The following is an 18,750-nucleotide window of genomic DNA, read 5'->3' as shown; positions in this document are numbered from 1 at the left end:
GAGCAATCTGAAACGGGGAGGGAGGAATCCAAGCCTCATTTTCAAAAAGCCTTTCATCTGCTCAGAAAGAGCTCTGAGGAAGCAGGAAGCATTTGAACCCCTGCCTCTTTACACGCTGCTTCCTATCAGCAATTGTAATTGGCTGTGAGAGAAACCAAGCTTGTGTGTCCCACGCTTTGCCTTATGCACAGGGATTTCACCTGGGCTGAGCTCAGGGAAGAGGAAAGAATCAGGGCTGGGAAGTCCCGGGATTTGCAAGGGTTGACAGTGAGGTCATCTCTAATGGACAGAAAACTCATAGATAACTCCAAGAAACAACCAAGACAGACCGGGGGCAAACGTGAGTGAAGGTACCCATGAATAAACAACTCTATAGAACCTTCCTCTCAATATCCGCTCTCCCTGAGCCATCTGTGAATCCCCAGTCTGACTTGAGGGGCTGGCACTATAGCTGCTGCTGAAACACACCCTCCTCCTCGGCCTCATCCAGAGTTTATTTCAGCACACTCAGCCAAATGCAAGACAGGCTATCCAGATTAAGAGATCAACAGTATTTGTTACCATGTACTTAAGATTTGCCATCCTTCTCCGGTCCATACCATCTAAGAAAGTTAAACATCAGTTCCAATACAAATCTTACATATGCACTTCTTCCATGTCAGAACTCTTTCTACAGTTTCTTACCCTCTATAAAAAGGCCACCCAAGCTTTCTTCTGTTTAAAGAAATCAGTGAAAGTCCAATAGCATTATAACATCAGCTCACCCTTTTTTGGATATCCATAAAGCATTTTAACCCCCACCTGGATAGCCCAGGCTAGTCCGATCTCATCAGATCTCAGAAACTAAGCAGGGTCGGCCCTAGTCAGTATTTGGATGGGAGACCACCAAGGAAGAGGGAGGCAATGGCAAACCACCTCTGTATCTCTTGCCTTGATAGCTCTACAGGTCGCCATGAGTCGGCTGAAACTTGAGGCAACACAAAAGAATTTTAATGACTTTGCTTTGCAGAAATCATTGTGCCTTTTTCAATGTCACATATTTGTCCATGTATTTAATTCCTTCATCAAAATGTTCTAGCAGACACCCAGCCCTGGGAACCTTCTTTTTACAAAGTTAACATGACAACTGCTTTCCTTTCAATTGGGATGGGGGCTGACTCTACCCATTACATAGTCTAATACAGCCCTACACTTTTGGAAAGTGACAGACCTATGGCTCATGACTGTTTAGTTTGATGCAATTGTGACATTTACTGTATGATGCTCTGATAAAAATGGTGTATCACCAGCATCTTGAGATGTGAGGATGGGACAAACAATGCATTTAATCTTTCCTCACGACTTACATCATCTTGTACACATGAAACTGCCTTATACTGAATCAGATTCTTGGTTCATCAAGGTCAGTATTGTCTACTCAGACTGGCAGCAGCTCTCCAGGGCCTCAAGCAGAGGCCTTTCACATCACCTGTAACTGTTAACTGGAGATGCCAGGTGACTGAACCAGGAACCTTCTGCATACTGAGCTATGCTCCCCCAACCCATAACCTTTGGTTTACAAGACTAAATGAATACCATTCCCTAGATACTCCTTTTAAACTTCCAAGTATTTATATTCCACCTTATAAACAATGCAACAACAAGTCGCAAAGACACAAAAGCCTATGAGTCCATTAACAACATTCACACAATTGCACAGATTAAAAATGCACTGAAATCTGCCAAAACGGTTTACCCTCCACCAAATGCCTCTAAAATAGAACCACCTAGCAGGTCTTCTTATTAAATGCAGCCAGTGAAGATGCAATATGCACCAACTCCAGTAGTCCACCCCAGAGGGCAGAGAATCTGTGACTTACTAGTTGTCGTACAAACGATGCCAAGAAAAAGCACTGCTAGGAGAAGACTTTCTGAAGAACATAATTAGTATACGAAAGTTTCACCAAATGGGCTTGACTAAGGGTAGCAGAAAACCAGTCAAAGAATGGATAAATTCTTGAGTTCCAATAATTTGCATGTCAACTTTTTTTTTTACTTGCATGCAGACTTACATTTTCCATATTTCCTATTTGTGTTCATTTTCTACACTTGGGAAGATGTTCCATTTCTAAAAGCCTCCATGGCCTTTTTATAGCTTCCTTGACCATGCTGGCATCTTCTTGGCCACACCATCTTTGCTCAATGCATATATCTTTTTAAAAACTGAAGCTCCCTATAGAAGCGGCCCCCTTGTCTTCACTGTTCTTTAACACCAATGCTCAAGTTCCAATTACTCTAGTTCATATACACTCTCACTCTTCTCATCAGAGGACCAGAGAAGCAATCAAGATGTTCCAGAAACCAAACAAAGGGTAAAGAGATATTGTTTTATTGTGCCAATGCGTAAGGAGATATTGTTTTATTGTGCTAATAGGTGGCTTTATGATGAAGTTAAAGATTTTTTAAAGTTTTTTATATCTCTTCTGAGCTGCCCTGAGGGCTCCATATGGGCTCTTACAGCAGGCAGGACCAATTCTAACAGCAGACATTGTTTATACACAACCAGCCAGTTTAATTATCATTTGCAGTTTTGTTCAGTAAATATTAGCTGACTGAAGTGTTGACCAAGGAAAAGCCCAGTTCATATCCATTTCAAGGAGGACACATTAGTGGAAGGACTCCCAGATGCTACCATCTAACTACTTCATACACTTTAACACAGGGGTGCCAAACATAAGACCCACAGGCCAGATCCAGCCCCTTGAGAGTTCTTATCCGGCCCGCGATCCAGCCACCCCCGCCAACTCTTGATCTGGGATGCTGAGGCCCGGCCTGACCATGTGACATTTATGTCATATGTGGCCCTCGTAGCAATTAAGTTGGACACCCCTACTTTAACAAATGCCTAACAGGAATTCTAGTTAGCAATGCCCACACATGGAGCTCAATGTGTGGCGAAAATTGCTGAGGCAAAAGTTTCAATTAAGAAAATAAATGTTAAGAAAAAAAGCAGACATGTTATTCACAGACCTTGCTGAAACACAATACATTTATGGCAGACTTAAAACCACAGCGAGATTAGACATCACAGCTGGCGTACTCCATTTGAGTGCTGCAGGGTTCTTACCTTGGTATCGTGACACATTTTGTATTGCAGTTCTGAGTGGTGATTGCTTTCTCGAGCTCGTCAAGCTGCCCGGTCTTCTTCAGCTTCTTCACTAAGCTCTTCACAGCTTTCTCGCACCATTTCTCCTCCTGACCATTCTGCTCGCTCCCACCAGCACCTCCCGAGCCACCAGCGGACTTCTTCCACCCCAGCAGCCTCTTCACGACAGGTGGGGTAAATGGCAATATTGATGACATGGCCAAGGCGTAGTACAGTTGCCGCAAGAATTCAGCTGCCCCGCACAATCTATGGAAGAGGGGGGAATCTGTTAGACAGCTCAGTGAGAACACACCTTACTTAATCTTTCAGAAGAAAGACAGCCTACCAGAAGCCCTTGAAACCTGAAATATACACGACAGCACAAAAGGCTGCTGTTAAATTGCCATTTCTAAAAAGGCGGATTGTCCTCTTTTTCCCTATTATAAGAGCTCTCATCGCATACTTTTAAATTCATTACATTAACGGTGATCAAGGTCTCACAAGCAGGGACGTGTTTACTGTTCCATCGTGAACAATACACACTTCTCTCAGAACCATACTTCATGCTCTCAAAAGATAGCCGAGCCATTTTTCAGGAAGGTTCTAAGACGACAACTGGCTTCGTGAAAATGTTGGGTTTTTTCCCCCTTCCAATGTGTCATTTATGTCTTTGAGCAATGAACAATCAATATGCTAATTTATACTAGGAGTGTACTCCTGTACCTACTTGCCCATGCATAACTTATTTTATATATATATATATATATTAATAACTCTTTATTTAACAGATGGGTCACAGGAACAACTATTTAAGACATTCCAGAAGGTTTCAGTGTATTAAGGCATTTTAGTTGTAACAATTTAAACCATCTTCAGTATCTCTGCAAGCTGTAGAGGTATAACAACAAGGAATCTACCAAGTCAAGACCTTAACAAAAATAACCGCTATAAATATGATAATACAGCTATAATAAACAAATACAAAATTAGGGTGTGTCAATGTCTGAATATCAATATCAAAGAAAACAACTTGATTACAAGTATTTGAATTACAAGAATCTGAAGGTTACAATTGCTATACAAAAAAACAAGCTCCCGGATGTCACTCGTTTCAAGGGAAAATCTTTTGAAGAAGGAGAAGAAGGAGGAGGATAGTTGGTTTTTATACGCCAATTTTCTCTACCACTTAAGGAAGAATCAAACCAGCTTACAATCACCTTCCCTTCCCACAACAGACACCCTGTGAGGTAGGTGAGGCTGAGTTCAGCGAGAATTGCGCCTATCCCAAGGTCATCCACTGGCTTCATGTGTAGGAGTGGGGGAAACCCACCCAGTTCACCAGATTAGTGTCCGCCGCTCATGTGGAGAAGTGGGGAATCAAACCCGGTTCTCCAGATCAAAGTCCACTCTCACCTTTCTCATATTTAGAGACAGAAAAGTAGTTCACATAAAGCTATGTAGTCTTGACCTTGAGTTAATAAAGAGGCCCATGCCCATGTAGTCGATCCTGACGACATATCGAGCAGACAGATAGCCTTCTCTCAAAGCATTTTGCCTTCCAAGTATGAATTGGTCTAAATAGAAGTATGTCATGAAACACTAGAAATCCAGCCATTTCTACCATGTATCTATGCAAACGATGGGAGTATCCGGACCGCAATGAATATGTAGGGCTGGGCCCAGATTAAATGGCAATTTCCACCAACTCCCCCTTCCTGCGGAAGACCCCACCCCTTAATATTCCTCACGGTCTTCTACCCCTGGAGCGGCATTTCATGGAGATCAGTGGCAGCAGTGGGAGAGGGGAGGCAGGTAAGTTCCATTCTGCCATTGCAAAAGTTAGTCTCGATCCAGCACATGAAGCTGCCTTGTACTTGGCCCATCAAGATCATGACTATCTCCTCAGACTGGCAATATCTCTTGGCGGTTTCGGACTTTTCACATCACCTCCCAGCTGATCCTTCTAACTACAGATGCCAGGGACTGAACCTGGGACCTTCAGCATGCCAAGTGGATGTTCTACCACTGAGCCACGGCCCCAACCAGTAGTCCTGATTTGGCACATTGTAAAGCCATTCAATACAAGAACCGTACCCCAAAGAAAAGAAGTACAAGCAAAGGAAGCATAGAATTGGACATCCAACAGAAGCTAAACTGAAATTCTGGCTCTTGTACACAACTAACAAGAGCATATTTGGGTTAGATGAGCAGAAATTCACCGCTGTATGAAGAGGCGTATTCTTGATCATAGAAACTAGTGAAATTAAATACATTACAAATATAATGTGGCTTTTCATTAATATATAGCATTGCTACTGCCTTCAAACTTCGGTAACTAGGTTCTTGTAGGTTATCCGGGCTGTGTAACCGTGGTCTTGGAATTTTCTTTCCTGACGTTTCGCCAGCAACTGTGGCAGGCATCTTCAGAGTAGTAACACTGAAGGACAGTGTCTCTCAGTGTCAAGGGTGTAGAAAGAGTAATATATAGTCAGAAAGGGGTTGGGTTTGAGCTGAGTATTGTCCTGCAAAAGTATTGTCCTGTAAGTATCAAGATAATGTGCTAATGAGGGTATGGTATGTTAATATGGAACCATTGTATCCTGAAGTGATCTGTTAATGTGTGTAATCCAAAACTAATCTGTATGGCTATTGTTGAATGTTGTCTTTGTCTGGAGGTTTTTCAGGGCAGGAAGCCAAGCCTTATTCATTCTTAAACTCTCCTCTTTTCTGTTAAAGTTGTGCTGATGTTTGTGAATTTCAATGGCTTCTCTGTGCAATCTGACAAAATAGTTGGTAGAATTGTCCAGTCTTTCAGTGTCTTGGAATAAGACCCTGTGTCCTGTTTGTGTCAGTCCATGTTCAGCCACTGCTGATTTCTCAGGTTGGCCAAGTCTGCAGTATCTTTCATGTTCTTTTATCCTTGTTTGTATGCTGCGTTTTGTGGTCCCGATGTAAACTTCTCCACAGCTGCAAGGTATACGATATACTCCTGCAGAGGTGAGGGGGTCTCTTTTGTCTTTTGCTGATCGTAGCATTTGTTGTATTTTCTTGGTGGGTTTAAACACTGTTTGTAGGTTATGTTTTTTCAAAAGTTTCTCCATCCTAGAAGTTGCTGGCGAAACGTCAGGAAAGAAAATTCCAAGACCACGGTTACACAGCCCGGATAACCTACAAGAACCAATGAACTCTGACCGTGAAAGCCTTCGACAATATTTCGGTAACTAGGTTTGAAAGCGGTAGAAACACTTAACTAGTCTTAAAAGATTCACATGCATCCAGATTATCATTTTTACAACACAAAATAATTTGCAAGATGCATCAGCATATGAACTCAGGTGGCAACAAAATTGTTTTGTACACATATGCATAAAAATGACAGAGCAGAGATTCATCTGAGCCCCAAATGACCTGTCTACCCCTTCCAACCGTAGGAGGGATTCATACGCTCCCTCTGCCATCCAACCTCACATTGCATTTCTGCGGCACTGAATGCTTCTGAAACTTAACATAAGAGACACAAGACACACACCCCTACGTGTCAGGGGAGTGGCAGGAGTGCAGCAATTCTGACTACTGGCTGGCAACCTAGGCCAACCAAGGCCAGCCGTAGCTTATGAGTCCTGGATCTGCAGGGGGAGATGTATGTAGTCACCCTGCAGACACTCCTCTTCTATGTAGCTGCAGAAAACATTTGTTAACTATCATGGATCAAATCAGCTAGTATAATGCAGCATAATGTTTAAAAGACACCAAACCCACACTCTACAGTTCTTTTGATCAAAGCTAAAAGATCAAGGATAACTCAGCCCAAACCGGCCTACTTCCCGAATGTATGCCACAACCTAGGGCAGGGGTCTCCAACTTTTTGAGCCTCTGGGAACATCTGGAATTCTGACACAGCACAGTGGGCGCAACAAAACAGCTGCCACAAAATGGCTGCTGCAGGAGGCAGAGCCAGCAACAAAATGATTGCCACAGCTTTGCTTCAGTAACACTAGATTCTTTGCTGTGGTGGGCGATGGGTGTAGTGGGCATGACTATGGACTCTAGTGCAACTGCTGTCTTCTCAGCTCTTTATAGTTGGATCTTTTTTGATATTTTCCCCTCTGTGGGAAGAGCACAGAATTGAACTGCCCACAGACATTAAGGAGAAACAAACAAGTATCAAAAAAGACTCAACTTTGAAAAGCGGAGTGGATGGCAACTACACTGGAGTCCAAAGTCATGCCCACTACACCCACTTATGCCCACTACACCCACAGGTCAGTGGCACGCTGATGATGCCCCATGTCAGCCATATTTGGATGGAAACGGTCAATCGAAGCATGCTGATACTGGCATCTCACTGATCTTAAAGGCAATGGCAGTCCCCTGTGCAAGCTCAGGGTCATTACTGACCCATGGGGTGATGTCACATCCCAACGATTACTAAGCAGACTATGTTTATGGGGTGGTTTGCCATTGCCTTCCCCAGTCATATACATTTTACCCCCAGCAAGCTGGCTACTCATTTTACCGACCTCGGAAGGATGGAAGGCTGAGTCAACCTTGAGCCAGCTACCTAAAACCGACTTCCGTCGGGATCGAACTCGGGTTGTGAGCAGAGCTTTTGACTGCAGTACTGCAGCTTACCACTCTGCGCCACGGGGCTGCCTCTCCCTGATCTTACCCCAGGGCATTTCCTGTGGTTTGACCTGTGCATTACAGAAGCTTTGTTCAATACAAAGACCAGTTCACTCTTCTATTCTCCCCCACTCTCGATATGTGATTTCAGAACAGTCTCTCTCACATACATTCACACATGCTCTTCATAACTCACTGGCTCATAGTGACAACTCCCAGTTTGTCACCACAGGAACAAACACTGTTTATCCGTAGGCTCTTATGCTCACTCTGCTTCCCCCTTCCTCTCCTTCTCATGCTCAATCAGTTAACAACTCTCACATCCTTGCCAAACCACAGTCTGTCACTGCACTTGAATTACAAACTACTGTTTCTTCTCTGCCTTTCAAGGAATCCAAGCCAATACAGAAGTGATTAACCAGGGGGCTAACCCCGTCTCATCCCCCTGGCGCATACTGTGTTTGTTGTTAAATCAAGCCAATGGCAGCGTCAAGCATTGACTTGCGTATGTGGAAGCACCACCAGATATCCAATTCCTTAGATTGGAACACCCATCACATTCATCACCATGAGCACAAAAGTCATGCAGTGGAGCCAAATTCAAGCACAAGTCATCAGGTGTTGAGTAATCAAGTTAGGAGAAGCTACGCATGCTCGAATGGGTTCCTAGTGCTCCAGCAACCTTTCTGTATTCCTACAGCATTACTTCTCCACCTCTTCAGCCCAGCCTCAAATTAACGTGCCTCAAATTAACTGTATACCTACATATCAAAATATCTTCTAAGTCAACATCATGCACCTGATTAAAGGGTTACCTTCGCCACAATGGCAAACTCGAGTACATCACGGCAGACATTAATCTTATTTCTCAAAAATTCAGGCACTGTGCAGGTTCTGACTAAACAACCATTTGAGCCACTGCAAGAGGTGTGTCTCAAGTTTCTGACACTTAAAGAGCTGTTCTTAGTGGCAGTTACTAAGCAAGAAGGAAATCAAAATTGGGAGCACTGTCAGAACCTGCAGCACCCCAGAATCACCAGTGAATTGGATAATGATGCGACTTTAAGGAAACACTCAACTGCTGGGTGCCTGGAAATGGGAAAACTGTCTACACTCGGAATGACTGAAGCCAGGGCTGCTCCTTGTCGACATTATGGTGTATCAACTAAGACCTTGAAACAAACCATCTTATAAGAATCAAAGTATCTGGGGAAGACTTGCTGACTGTGGTTGGCTTCTGCCTATACCATCTCACATATGCCTTCAATGTCAAAGATAAGGCCTGTGAGCTGGATCCAGTCCTTTCAGGCGCTGTTATCTGGCCCGCAAGCTGAGGCAGCCACCACCACCGCTCTCGATTCCGGCCTGCAGGGGCCCACCAACCCACGCCACTTGCTGGCTGGGACCTTCACGTGGAGGCCCGAGCACACAGGCATCGGGAATCAGAAGGCAGGGGTTCCAACCCATCGTGCAGATCGCCCTTCCCCACCGTCCCCAAAGATGGGGGTGGCTGGGGAGGGTGATGTAAGTGCTGGGATCCCCAGTCGAGGAAGCCCCCACTCTTGATCTGGGCTGGAGAGCCTGCTACGGACCAGCCAACCAAGGCAACCACCTCCCCAGTCCCGATGTGGGCTGGCAAGGCCACTGCAGGCTGGCACACATGGCCTAGCCGAATGACACATGTCATATCCGGCCCTCATAACAAATGAGTTCAACGCCTCTGGCCTATGTGCATATAAAACTGTGTGAACAACCTGCTTGGGGGGAAAAACTTGCGCAAACGTCTTGCCACTCAATTTCCAGGCAGTGAGATGTAATCATGAGGGATCTGGGTGTGGGAACAGGGCTTGCTTAGCATGTTCAGCATTATTGGTAGTTCCCATAATGGTTGAGTGGACAGGGCTACTATACTGGAGAACCACAGCTGCCTGGGCCAGTGACACATATGACCCTCTGCCTTCTCATTTGATTCTGCATAGCATTTCGGAATGACTGGACTCACAGGGAAGGCATAATTGAGACCAGTCTGCCATGGCGGCATCAGGACACCTACTTGTTCTGCTTGAGGACACGGGAATCAGAAGAATCTTGCTACCTTGGCATTGTCTCCTGTTGCAAACAGATCTACTTGTGGACAACCAAAGAAATTCACTCTCTGTGGAAATAGGTTTGCGTTGAGTGCCCATTCTCCTGGATCTACTGGCTTCTGCTTAGCTAGCCCACTTGGATGTTTAGTGAGCTTTGAATGTGTTTGGCTCTTATCGACACTACGTGGATTTCAGCCCATTCCATTACGCGTACTGCTTCCTGCTAGAATGATCTCAATTTGGTCCCTCCTTGGCAATTTATATGCACTTGGCTGCATTGTTGTCTGTTCTTATGTAGACATACATGTTCATTTTCTCTTGAGAATGTGTAGGGCTAGGCAGCCAGCTCTCAGCTCCATGAAGTTTATGCTGTGTGTGGACTACATTTTGATCCATGTGCCCTCCGCATGTCCCAGGGGGCAATGGGCTCCCCAACCCACCAGGCTCGCAACTGTAGTAATCTGTATGGCTGCTCACCAGCAAAATGCTTTTCCTCTGGAGAAGGTACCGTACTTGATCATCCAACAGGTGAGGTCCTTTTCAGAATGACATGGTGTTTGAGAACAATTTGTCTCCGATATGGTAATATTGGCTACTCCAATTCTCAAGAGAGGGCCCTTGTCCATGGCACAGAATCAATTGCTGCAATCTTCGAAACCTGTAACTGGATTAGCATCATGAAGTCTGATTTTTTTAACATCTGAATTCTTTTTATCGACTTCACTATTTTCTGTGCCCTTTTCGGAGGTAAGAATAGTCTGCCCTATTGAGAGTCTATGATTGCTCCTGGGTGGAGTATTGATTGTGGTTTACCATACTTCGGCTGCGACTTGATGGCACTTTACACACACATTGCCAACACTGTATAGGTAAGCTTGGCAGTTTAAAAGTGATATCTAATTTTTTTTTCAGGTGATCATCCCTGAGAATTGCACAAGTGCATTTTATTGATCTTTAAGTGGAGGGTAGAGGTGATAAATCCACAAATATTCCAAATGAAAAAATAATTCCACATAAAACTTTTATTTTTTTCGACACTTAAACCATGCTCGGTTTGATTTTTTCCCCTAATTACATATTCCAGTTCAAATTTTTATTACTACTGGAGCAAAAACCAGTGAGGTACTTCCAAAAATTTGTCTACATATTAAATCTAAATTAACATGGTAAGTGAGATCATTATTTAGGGCATATAATAATTTACTAGAAAACTTTCCGGTTCTAATGTTCCTGGAAAACCCACATCACTGCGTAACCATGAAAGTTATTACCATCCGCACTGTCTGCTACCAGCATCTGGCATTTAGAAGTAAACCAACCTGCTCTATGGAGGTACCATTTAGCTTTCATGTCTAATAGCTGCTGACAGTCCATGAATCTTAATCCTGTGTTAAAGCTATTTAGACTAGTAGTCGTCACTGCATCTCGGAATAGTGAATTCCACAAGCTAAGTGTCCACGGGATGAAGAAACCCTTCCCTTGTCTGTTCTCTACTACTGCAAGTCAGTTTCCCCAGATAACTCCAAGTTACAATACAGGGGAGGGGGATGCCTTTCCAAGCTACTCTCTGATGAAGTTAATGCAAGATTTGTTGGTGGTGGAAAGTGCCGTCAAGTCACAGCTGACTCATGGTGACCCCGTGGGGTTTTCAAGCCAAGAGACATTCAGAGGTGGTTTGCCATTGCCTGCTTCTGCGTCACAACCCTGGTAGTCCTTAGAGGTCTCCCATTTAAGCACTAGCCATGGCCGACCCTGCTTAGGTTCCGAAATCTGAAGAGACATGCATACACTAATGATAGTCAGACAGCATTGAGTTAACCATACAGATCAAAGCGGTTTCCATTCTTGGGACTCACAGACACACATCTTTTCAGTAACTGCAGTTAAAAGAAAAGGCTTCTTTCACAAGAAAGAAATGACCCACCACCCCCTCCTAGTTTTGTAGTACATGGACTTCGATGATACTTTGACCCCCCCTACCCTAACAAAAACAGAAGAGGAAAATATTCATATCAATCACCAGTGTACATGAACACAGAATTTATTCAGTATGATCCTGTGTAAGAGCTTCCCCTTCTTTCGGGTATGAACCCTCCAGCAGATCAAGTCCCTGAACAGTCAGGCCAGGACTGTGGCTACATTCCAGGCAGGAGTTACAACATTAATGGAATACCACTGATGTCATAATTTTGGTTTATGTATAGTGCATTTTATATACTTTCAATGGAAGTTATACTTGGGATATACTGCTGAAGTTTCAAACCGTTCCAGAAGCAAAAAGGGTAACATCTATCACTGCAAGTGCACAAATGTGATCAGTTACACAAATGATTGCTGTATGTTTGCCAGATCTAGAGAGCTATTGGCCTGGGGGGTGGGAAGAGACCAGTTTTAAACGGAGCACTGAAAAATGCCTGTATAATGTTTTCCCCTTTTCAGAATGAAATACTTCGAAACACCATGTTATATTCATTCAAAATGTACAGCATTCCGCTTTTCTGATGGAAAAACTGGCAAGTTTGGGGGGAGGCCTGAAAAAACTCCTGTGAAGTAACATTTTTTTATTTTTGGAATGAGTAGAATGTGCTAAGATAGCATAGGGTGCAACAATCTGTATCACTCCTTTAGCACTGGGTGGGTATATTTGCAATATTGCTTGTAGAAAACAAAGGCATTTATACCTTTAAAGATCATGGGAGTGCAATTAAATACGATTTTGCGTGTAACTAAGTTACAAATCAAGAGGCAGCCAGCATGGTGTGGTGGACTCTATTCCGGACAACCGGGTTCGATTCCTCACTCCTCCACATGAAGCCTGCTGGGTGACCTTGGGCCACTCACAGTTCTCTCAGATCGCTCTCAGCCCACATGGAGGAAGGCAATGGCAAACAACCTCTGAATGTCCCTTGACGTGAAAACCCTATGGGGTTGCCACAAGTCACCTGTGACTTGACAACACTTTACACAAAAAAAGTTATAAATAATGCATTTCTGTTATTAAAGTAGCGGAATGGTTTACATGTGACCGGAAAGCATTACATTTCATTTCCCCTAAATATCCATTTTTCTCAAAAACAGTTTTCCATGGCTTCAAAATTTCCACTCATGTAACCATTTTTAGCCATCCCTCGCCTATGGTGCAACTGCCAACCTGTGAGCTTCGTCCAGCCTCACCACATCTTCTGCTGCCCTCCTGGCTTCCATCTCTGAGGGACATCACACTTCAAGGGGCCCCCTTACTGGACAGCCACCCCTCCAAACAGAAAACAAAATATAAGCTTTCAATTCCTATCAAAAGTGGTTCTCTGCTCGCTGTTTTTGCAAGACTGGAGAGGTTCCTCAAGCAATTTTGCTGAAAGTACGCTGCTGGCTAGGCCAACATGAGAATAAAAGTGTTCTGGAGCAATCTGTTGCTTTCCCAATAGCATGGGTAGAAGCAGGGGAGGAAGTGGACCAGAACACCACAACAAGAAGCCTGTGGTAACTGCCTCTGGCAGTTGAGAAAAATATCAAGAGAAAGAAGCCTTTTGTGATGTTTTGGAGACAACCATCACTTTTTCCCAGCTCCCCCCCCTCAAGGCTTTTTTCTGACAGAAAAATTGGAAAATTTGGGGCACACAAATAAAATATTTCATGGAAGTTTATCTATTAGAATAAGTAACATGCTTCAAGGCATGGTTTTTTCACACTCAGTCCATATCATGAAAGAATCTGGAGACTTCATTCATTTTTGAGAGAAGTTATTGACATATACAATTCTTTTTTGAGATTTTTTTGGTTTAAATGTAAGTAACTTTGGCAACAATTAATAAGCTATAAGGTGTTTAAAGTTAGTGCATTAAAGACTTCAGTACTTCCAATGTATTTTTAACTTTAGCTTAATATCCAACATCCTACCTACTGTGACTACTGTTTGAGCAGAGACCCTCTCATACTTTACTACAGGTTTTGTTTCCTACTATCAACTACTAATTTTTCCTACTTCTCAGGTGGCAAAAATTAAAGATATGTGCTACAGCAGCAGAGTGCAGCAGTTTGCAACTCTTTCTCACATACTGATACACTTGCAATTTTCTCAAAGAAAATGAAGATATTTATGCTTTGAAATTCCATAAGCATTTCAAATAATACCTCTTTATATGTTAACTAAGGCTGTTACCGCACTAGGTATTCCCAGCGATGTATTAAGAGTTTGGAAATGTTATAAAAAATACTGTTCGCACTTTCTATGTATTCCCACCGATGTATTAAGAGTTTTAAACTTATAAAAAATACTGTTCGCACTTTGTTTGGCCCCTTTAGCTGTGAAGATGCCTTCCAACCATTTTTTAACCGTGTTATCCAAAACCCCTTTTAAAGCGATGTTATTTATAACATTTCCAAACTCTTGATACATCGCTGGGAATACCTAGTGCGGTAACAGCCTATGTTACAAATTATGGATTTTACACTGTGAAATCAGTAAAACAGTTCAGCTTTGCTAAGAAAGTAAATATCGAATATCTTTCATTTCACACCCCCACAAAAAGGTTGTTTCTTCCTGGGGAAAAGGGAAGGGGGTATTTTTCCCTGTACCTGACCTTGATAACCCAGGCTAACCCAATCTCGAAAGCTAAGCAAGGTTGGGCTCTGGTTAGTATTTGGATGGGGGAGGGGGGGAGAGACATACATATCAGGGCCACTACACAGAGGCAGGCAAAGGCAAATCACCCCAAACATCTCATGCCTTGAAAACCCTACCGAATCACCATAAGTCGACTGTGACCTGAAGTAAAATATTAATAATTATTATGTAGCTTCAAAATTTCTGGAAATTTTACGCCTCTATTTAGGGACTCTTAAGAGGGATATAAAGGCAGCATATAAATGTCTCGAAAACATGATGCTGACTTATACTGAATCAGACCCTTGGTCCATCAAAGTCAGTATTGTCTACTCAGACCGGCAGCGGCTCTCCAGGGTCTCAGGCAAAGGTCTTTCACGTCATCCACTTGCCTGGTCCCTTTAACTGGAGATGCCGGTATTGAACCTGGGACTTTCTGCACGCCAAGCAGATGCTCTACCACTGAGCCACAGCCCCTCCTGAAACAAAATCTCCCTCTTAAACAAAATCTCATCACAAGCTCAAGAAAGCGGCACTAGCGAGCTGAATCCCAGAATGTGAAGCCCAGCTTTACTCTCTGCTACCAAGTATCCTGTGAAGAGACTAGCCTGGTCAGCTCAGCAATGCAGTGGAACCTTCTGGGGCAATTAATTAACAGCAGGGTCACCTATCCGAAAGGACTTAAGCTTTTCAGCCTGGGGCTCCAGAGGGATCTCCATTACAGCTGCTAAGACTAGGTGACAACGACCTCGTTGCAGGGGAATTTTTTGGCCATCACCAACTTCAATTCCCCTTCTCCACCTCCCCATCCAGGTTACCTCTCCAACCAATGCCTTATGCCTGAATGTCAGTCATATTTCCCCATTTACTCAGAAACTGCATATAAAACCATAAGGGGGGGAAACCCTCCATCAAGAAGAGTTGTTTTTTATATGTCAACTTTCTCTACCACTTAAGGCAGAATCAAACCGGCTTACAGTCACCTTCCCTTCCTCTCCCCAAAACCTGAGAGGCAGGTGGGGCTGAGAGAGTTCAGAGAGAACTGTGACTAGCCCAAGGTCACCCAGCCAGCTTCATGTGGAGGAGTGGGGAATCGAACCCGGTTCTCCAGATCAGAATCCACCGCTCCAAACCACTGCTCTTAACCACTATACCACGCTGGCTCTCTCACCACTTGCTCACCGCCTGTAGCATCTGGCTGCATTGACTGAGAATACACATAACAAAAATGCCTACATTCTCTCAGGAATCACTTCGTTAATAGAACCATTAGCAGAACTAAATACCAGGCTCAGTAGCAAATAACCAACGTAATCGCCATAATCAAAAGTGGTTCTGTGTGGGGCTTAGAAGCACTGGACACATCGCCACCAATCCTGAATTACCCGATTTTATGACCCCGTGGTGCAACTCGTTTAAAGACATTTAACCACATTCATTGTTCCCAAATAACTGCATGTGCAGTGCCAGTTTTTTGTTTTTATACTGAACACCAAGAATTAGAAGAAGAAGAGTTGATTTTTATATGCTGGCTTTCTCTCCCATTTACGAGACCCCCAAACTGGCTTACAATCACCTTCCCCACAACAGACACCCTGTGAGGTAGGTGAGGCTGAGAGAATGTGAGTTGATCAAGGTCACCCAGCTGGCTTCGTATGTAGGAGTGGGGAAACAAATCCAGTTCACCAGATTAACCTCCGCCGCTCATGTGGAGGGGTGGGGAATCAAACCCAGATCAGAATCCACCGCTCCAAACCACCTCTCTTAACTACTACACCACGCTGGCTCTCAATAACAATCGAGGGGGACACAAGTAAAATCTCAACTTAAGAGTATGATGATATCATTGCTGAAAAGGAGAAATTATATGCATGGCCAGAAATTTCCAGTTAATACAGTATCTTTGAACTTGTATTTTAATGCTTAAGATGATAAATCTATTATATATGTGGCCAGAAATTTCCAGTTAACACAGTATCTTTGAATTCGTATTTTAAAACTCAAAGACAAAGTCTAGTCAAACTATACCAAGCCAGCTAAACTGTTTGTACGAGCACAACATGAATTTTCCCCTCTAGGTCACAGAAGTGGTACAATCTCAAAGTCGCCTCCTTTCACATCACACTATTTGGGCAAATACGATTGGCCATTTGCAAGAGATTTTGACACTGCAATCCTCAACAGACTTACAGCCCCCGAAGCCAATGGCCTTAAAATGGTGCAACTCTGCCTAGGATTGCATTGTGAGTCAATTATCACACTGAGCTAAGTAGTAGGCTTACTTGCACCAGATTCAAAATCTGAGGAAGAAATCCTCGTTTGCAGGTCAAACAAAACTGTGCAAAAGTAGTCCCTTTCCAGAACTCTGTCGGTCTTGCTCAGTAGGCGAATGTGCATGTGGGTGTAGACACACTGTAGCTTGTCACTAAAATCTTTGGCACATTAAAGCCTGATTAAGAACAAAGTCTTAACAGGTCCCCTGCTGTTGCAGCTTGGGAGGAGGTGTGGTGGGGCCCCCAACACCCAGATCAGCCATGGAACCACCAAAGGGCCTAGGGCAAAACAACTAAAGCTTCAAACCCTGTAAGTTTAAAGGGAACAGCAGCAATTCACTTTCAGATTACAAGAACAAGAAAAAAAAACTGTCAGTCACATTTAACACACAGAGTTGTCCCCTGATGGCTAGACAGCTTGCTCTTACCTAGAAGAAGGGATGCAAGAGGTTCTCTTGCAAAACCTACCATCATGCACTGGGAGGGAACAGGGATTTCCTCATCTGCAGACACTGCAGCTTCACATGATCACATGTAGCTGCCCTATACTGAATCAAAGTCAGTATTGTCTACTCAGACCGGCAGCTGCTCTCCAGGGTCTCAGGCAGAGGTCTTTCACATCACCTACCTGCCTAGTCCGTTTACCTGGAGATGCCGGGGATTCAACTGGGGACCTTCTGATTGCCAAGCAGGTGCTCTGCCACTGAGCCACAGCCCCACCCAAGGTAGCCCCCTTCATGAACACATTAGCTGCCTTATACTGAATGAGACCCTTGGTCCATCCAAGTCAGAATTGTCTACTCAGACGGGCAGCAGCTCTCCAGGGTTTCAGGCAGAGGTCTTTCACATCACCTACTTACCTGGTCCTTTTAACTGGAGATGCCAGGGATTGAACCCCAGACCTGCTTCAAAAAGAAGCCTAAAAGAGATACAAACTCACAGAAGTGTTTGTTTACCAGCCTTGCTGCCCATTTCCACCCCAATCCTGGGGACATGTGCTCTCAGAAGTATGAGAACTCAGTGAAATTCATTGCCATTAACGCATGTCTGAGGAGGCTAACTTTTGTAAAGCTTTCCTGCCTGGGGGCAAATTTCTGCTTGCCACAAGTATCAAGGCTAACAAAAGGCTACCTGAATTCTTCTCTATAACCACAACACATCTGTAGCTCTCTGCTCTCAATACAGATAACATGCATCCACACCCACAGGTGCCTTATTCTGAGTCAAACCATTGGGCTATCAAGACCTATTCCAGACTGGAGTGGCTCTCCAGGGTATCGGGCAACAGTCTTCTTATATGTAATCATTTTTAACTGCTGATGCTGGGGGTTGAACTCAAGACCTTATGCATGCAAACCAGATGCTCTTTCGCTGAGCCGCAGCCCCACTCCTGGTAGAAATGCAGTTGCAGGAGAAAGCATTAGATCAGATACTGTCATGAAATCACCAGTACTTTTATACCTTCCACTCAGTTACTGCAGGGTCACTGAACACCTCTCCCTAGTTCTTCTGCCTGTTCAGAGGCAGTTCTTTCACGCTAACATCTGTTTGCCTCACAAGCATGTTATGTGTCATTGAATGTCATTGTCCATTAACAGACATATGATAATAAAGAATTAGCTAATAACTAATAATGAAACTCAAGACAATGCATTCTCCTGGACTGAACAGAGATCTGGGATTCCTGTCTCATTACCAATGCTAATTTCTCTACGCCTACTACCCCTTTGCATATCACACCTAATCCAACAGTGCCTGCAAATGTTGTTTACTTGCTTTTGACATTTACATTGCCATTGTGTGTCAAATTCACTCTTCCTTACTTTAGGAGGGACCCAAATTCTAGCTGTACCTGAAGAAGTGAGCTGTAGCTCACGAAAGCTCATACCCTGTTAGAAATTTTGTTAGTCTTTAAGGTGCTGCTGGACTCTTGCTCTTTTCTACTGCCATTGTAAAGGTGTTATTAGTCACTCCAGAAGCCAACTGATGATTTGCAGAGTCCAGTCTGCCAGCACAGATGCACTTATCTGCCAGCTTATG

The 18,750-nt window shown here is 43.8% G+C and overlaps 1 protein-coding gene across 2 annotated transcripts in view; it reads right to left on the bottom strand.

Annotated features, from left to right (window-relative positions):
- The window catches only part of SMAD2 (SMAD family member 2), a 34,062-nt gene extending 30,675 nt beyond the window's left edge, over window positions 1-3,387 (bottom strand). For both annotated transcript variants that reach the window (XM_056848237.1, XM_056848238.1), the window contains exon 1: window positions 3,107-3,387. In XM_056848237.1, coding sequence (XP_056704215.1) covers window positions 3,107-3,342 — 236 coding nt within the window. In that variant the 5' untranslated portion in view covers window positions 3,343-3,387. The remainder of the gene's footprint in view (window positions 1-3,106) is intronic.
- Window positions 3,388-18,750: the final 15,363 nt, after the last annotated feature.

This window comes from Euleptes europaea, chromosome 4 (genome assembly GCF_029931775.1).
Source record: "Euleptes europaea isolate rEulEur1 chromosome 4, rEulEur1.hap1, whole genome shotgun sequence".
Taxonomy (NCBI): domain Eukaryota; kingdom Metazoa; phylum Chordata; class Lepidosauria; order Squamata; family Sphaerodactylidae; genus Euleptes; species Euleptes europaea.
Note: the sequence above shows the minus strand (reverse complement) of the source record. Positions and strands in the feature narration are given on the sequence as shown.